Here is a 5243-nt window from a genome sequence, read left to right on the forward strand (position 1 = left end):
TACAAGCAGCGTTACATTAGCTACGAATTTTTGGTCCTATTGTAACACCTCTCAATTAGTGTTACAATAGCAATAAAGTTACCGTTACAAAGAAATGTTGGTGTTGCACAACTAACACCAACACCTGGTGTTACATTAGTTATTTTTTTAATTTTTAAAGATATTAAAGTGAAAATATTATAATAAATTAGTATTTAGAATATATTGTGATTATTTAGTGAAAGAAAAACATTATATAATTATAATAAAATTTATTGTACATAAATATAAAGTTACTTTCTTAGTTTTCTATTTAATAAAAAATTAGATAATTAAAATAAAAATAAAAAATAAAAAATGTAGAAAATATTATGTTTACTAGGTGAAATACGAGGCGGTAGTTTTCCCCCCAAAATGAAAATAGACCAAGTAAAAGCAGGCTCAACAAATATTATTGGGTGATGGCCAAAAATACCTTTTTTTTAGAAAATGTAACATGAATACCCGTTTTTGAAAGATATGGCCAAAAATACATTTTTAATACGCATTTCAAAAATGGGTAAGGCTATTATGCATTTGACAAATGAGTATTATTTAAAAAAAACAAAAAAAAACAAAAAAAAAACAAAAAAAAAGAGTAAAATCATGATACGCATTCCTGACATGCGTATCATGCTTTGTAAAGGCATGATACGCATCTCACGAATGCGTATCCATAATTATTATTTTTTTTAAAATTTTAATTTTTTTTATACAAGTTACCCATTTCTAAAATGCGTATTAGTAATACCCAATTTTAAAATGCGTATTAGGTAGGTATTTTTGGCCAAACATTCCAAAAAATGGTATTCTTGTCACAAAGTTAAAAAAAGAGGTATTTTTATCATTTTTTCAATATTATTCTATCAACTCTCATCTTCTCATCTCTCAGACAAACATTACTCTCTCATCTCTCTTTCTTTACATTACTCTCTCATGTTTCTCTCTACGAACTCATCCGCGTCTGAAAACAAGATCCAACATTCAAGAGTAAATTGAAAAATAAATTGAAGATGGCTTCAATTTAAAGGCCGATACTAATTCAATTTTGAAGTATGTTACGGCTTCAAATTAGAGCTTTAATTAACTGGTAATTGTTTACATATTTGCTATGATTACAGTTCTTTCTATATATATACATTTTTTTCATGATTAACACACTCCCTTTTGATATTTCATTTTATATTTCAGGAGATTAGGGCTTTAAGATTAGGCGTTTCTGCTTAAAGCTTTCATAAAGGTAAAATTAGGGGTTTTTCTCATATTAATTGTATTTAGTATTTTTATTCATGTATGTACTGTTTTTATTAAGCTTCCTTCTAATTTGACATGAGTATTTGTATGTTGTCTGATGTACTGGTGTTGGAGGGGAAGACAGGGGAATTAGAAATGATAAGGATTTAGCTAAGGCGATTAAATTATATTTATTTACGCTATGTGTGTAAGTGTAGATTTAGGGTAGAATCCCAAGTAGGATAGCAACTTTATTTAGTGAATATGGAGTTACTTTTAGTGGTTAAATTCTTTTCATTAGTCTTCTAATGATGTAAATTCCTATCTCAGGCCCGTGCTGTGTTGATTAATGCTGGTCAAGCAAATGCAGCTACTGTAAGTTGTCTCATAGACTTGGGTTTTCATTTCTTTTACGAGTTTTTGGAAGCTCTCCTTTGTGCGGAGGACTGACAAACCTATACGAAGAGAAGAAATATTACAGAGTAAAATATATAAAAATTCTGAAAATAAACTGAGCTATTTTATAAACTATGGTAGATACAATAAATTCAGTACTGATCTCAAACTTCAGTGTTTTAACAAAATAATTGTGCTTGTTCATAATTCATTAAGAACAAGCTGGTATTTTGCACATTCCTGGCATCAATTACTTTGTTGAGCATACTATTTGTTTCATTAGCCTGACAGTGCAATCACACAGGATCTATCTTTAGGCATTCCTCTAGGGTCTGCAATTACTAATATTGCATTTAGACACACAAATTAACTCACCGTTGATCTGCATTTTCTCTTTTATAATCTTTACCCTGTTTATACTCCTGCAGGTTCATATAATTATGTTACGCAGGTGGCGCAGTCCAAATTCCACAGGATGAACCTGTTGAACAGCCTGATAAGGTACAAAGTTAATGATCAAGAATCAAGAGATTAAATTATATTACACTTTTGCAGGATCAATATCATAAGAATTTATTGATCTTGTACAATATTCTTTGCAGGATTCTAATGTGGAAAATTGGTTACTACATTACTAGTCAGGTATTGCCAATTTGCAGGATCCCCCGTATTTTCATCTCATCTCCTGATTGTCATAATTGTAATGGCAGATTTACATTGCACAAGATAAAACTTCTCTTTTGTCATTTTTATATATTCTTAATGTATGTGTTTAAATGTCTTGATTCATGTACAATTACATCTTTTCAAGTTTATAATATAATGGGTATTATTTCTTTTCTTCAAAATTTGAGAATTTTAACATGTTTTTTTTAATGTAATAATATTATCATTAGTTTATGCTCAACTAGTTCTGTTTTGTTTATAAAATTTTTGTTGCATTTTGGAGTTGCTTAATGGGCCTGTTTTGCTCCCATATGATCATTTTCTATGCAGGTACTTATATTTTTCTTGATTTTATTAAATCTTTTTAGCTAGTTTTTTTGTAATTTCTATTTTATCAACTGGTTTTCTTGTATTATTAACCGTACTCAGAGATAAGGGGTCATATTTTGCTTTGTGTTGTTATATATAATCTGTGAATTTTAACCGCATTCTATATATTGACGGTAACGTTACTGTTTCGGGGTATCCTAAGAAGCAGGAGACCTTTGCTCGGATAACCGGGTACTGTGAACAGAATGACATCTACTCGCCTCATGTTACTGTCTACGAGTCCTTGCTGTACTCAGCATGGTTGCGGTTGCCTTCAGAAGTTGATGATGAGAAACGGAAGGTCTGTACAAATTATATGTAATTATGTGTAAGGTGTATCTGCTTGTGTAATGCTTTTCAATTGTAACTTTTCTGGAGCCAATATCAGAACTATTACTATAAAATGGAGCAGAGAACTTACCACTGAATGTTCTGTCATTTGCAGATGTTTGTTAATGACGTTCTGGAACTCGCTGAAATGGATACCTTAAAGGAAGCGCTAGTCGGGCTGCCAGGTGTTAATGGTCTGTCGATTGAGCAGCGCAAGAGGCTAACCATTGCGGTTGAATTGGTTTCAAACCCCTCAATAATATTCATGGATGAGCCAACTTCAGGTCTGGATGCAAGAGCAGCTGCAATCGTGATGAGAACCGTTAGGAACACTGTTGACACAGGAAGAACGGTTGTTTGCACTATCCATCAACCAAGTATGGACATCTTTGAAGCTTTTGATGAGGTAAAAGCTCCTTACAAACACCCCTACTTACGTAAACAACACAGATGCAAATTCATACTCAAGTATATTTGAGGGTTAGGCTACCCTCACTGCCTACTGAAGCACCAGGAGGGCTCTTATGTCTTGTTATTGTTTCTTCAAATATAGAGAAATGTGGGTGCACACATCTATAGACATTAAGTACATATAATTTTGTTCTACTTGTACATAAACCTGTCCACAAACCATCATACATTTATATGAGAGGGCTTAACACAGAATATAGTGAAGACTCACCGTCCCCGCTCCTCTCTATTTCTCTTTATATACACACACACACAGATATATATATATATATTAATATTATATTATTAGTTATTGTTAACTATCTTGGTTAGATAAATTTAAAAATATCATTTTATATGATCACAGCTATTCCTGATGAAACGAGGAGGACTGGAGTTATATGCAGGGCCAGTGGGTAGGCATTCTTGCGAATTGATCAAGTACTCGAGGTAAGATGAATAAGCTATAAGCTATAAGTTTTTAGGATATTATATGATAAATCCATATTTGTAAAGAAAACTGTGGATTCATATATAGAATTACTTATATGGTGAAAACTGTTTGAGACGGGGAAGTTCTATTTTAGAAAGGTTGTACTAACTTCTTAAACTTATGTCTCAAAGGCGATTGAAGGTATAAGTAAAAACAAAGATGGGTATAATCCAGCCACCTGGATGCTGGAACTTACTGCATCATCTCAAGAAACGAGGAGAATCTGTGTTGGAGCAGGTATTATAGAGGCACCATGCGTCTCAAACTACTGAACACATTCGTAATCAGTTATAATATTGCAGAGATGTTATATGTCTCAAACTTATACTCTACGCAGCATACTAATGGATTAATTTTAGGAGTTTTTGTTGCAAATATAGGGACTGGAGTAGTTTCACTTTAAAACAAGACTAGCTAACAAATATTCTCTCTTTGCTATTTTTGCAAATGCGTAAAAGTATTTGAGATTAAGTTCAAATTCATTTATTTGGTGTTTATATTTTGTTTAAATGAAGCAGATACGCGATCTGCACGTTATATAGAAAATGTGATATTAGTCTATAAAAGCTTGTGTTCAATTCCTCCAAGCCTCCTGATAAGCCGATAAATGGGAATTTAGTCGATATTGCAGTTAAGAAAATCAACATGGGCCAAATGAAATTAGAGTCTTCACTAATGCCTTGTTCCTTTAGCAAGATCAGTAAGGACTACAAGAAGCAAAAGAAATCAGATTCTTCAGAAGCATGCAACCATAAGTGTGGCCCTTGTCATTCTTCTAAAGTGGCTCATGTTAGTACTGACTTCTGAACATGAACCAAGATTTGTATGTCTCTGTATGTGTATAGACTCTATTGATTAGTATGGTTTGAAGATGAGACTCTTATGTAATAGTATGGTTTGGAGATTGAGACTGTTATGTATGGCAACTATGATATTTTGTTGCTAATGAGATTTATCATTACATAAAACATGTATTTCGAATTTATCTGTCTTTTCTAGTGAAATTTATATATATATATATAGTATTTTAATACAAATGCTAGTGTTTTTAAATTACAAAAAATTGGTGTTACAATAGATAAAATAGACTATTACAATAGGCTATGTGGGCCCCATGTGTGGGGCTACTTATGCAATCTTGATCAAGCTATTGTATCACTAATTTTGTGTTACATTTGGGCCTTTAAGTGTTACAGTAGTTGCCTATTATAACATTTTCTTCTCTGTTACAATAGATCACTGAAGTGTTACATTAGGGTGTCTATTGTAATGCTCGTATACGTAACGC

The 5243-nt window shown here is 32.3% G+C and overlaps 1 protein-coding gene across 5 annotated transcripts; it reads left to right on the forward strand.

The window, feature by feature from the left end:
- Positions 1–901: 901 nt before the first annotated feature.
- Positions 902–4938, forward strand: LOC141677620 (pleiotropic drug resistance protein 1-like). 5 transcript variants are annotated; one of them, XR_012557479.1, is made up of 10 exons: positions 902–1108; positions 1210–1258; positions 1582–1626; positions 2076–2148; positions 2250–2289; positions 2846–2983; positions 3128–3418; positions 3830–3912; positions 4087–4192; positions 4471–4938. XR_012557479.1 is itself a non-coding variant. In XM_074483622.1 (9 exons), the coding sequence occupies exons 4-9, from the start codon at positions 2123–2125 to the stop codon at positions 4100–4102; spliced, it is 594 nt and encodes a 197-aa protein (XP_074339723.1). In that variant the 5' UTR covers positions 902–1108; positions 1210–1258; positions 1582–1626; positions 2076–2122; the 3' UTR covers positions 4103–4938. The 5 variants fall into 5 exon arrangements, 3 of the variants coding, with proteins under 3 accessions (XP_074339723.1, XP_074339724.1, XP_074339725.1); XR_012557478.1 differs by having other exon boundaries at positions 4474–4938; XM_074483622.1 differs by having other exon boundaries at positions 4087–4938.
- Positions 4939–5243: the final 305 nt, after the last annotated feature.

This window comes from Apium graveolens, chromosome 8, assembly GCF_009905375.1.
Source record: "Apium graveolens cultivar Ventura chromosome 8, ASM990537v1, whole genome shotgun sequence".
In the NCBI taxonomy this organism is placed as follows: domain Eukaryota; kingdom Viridiplantae; phylum Streptophyta; class Magnoliopsida; order Apiales; family Apiaceae; genus Apium; species Apium graveolens.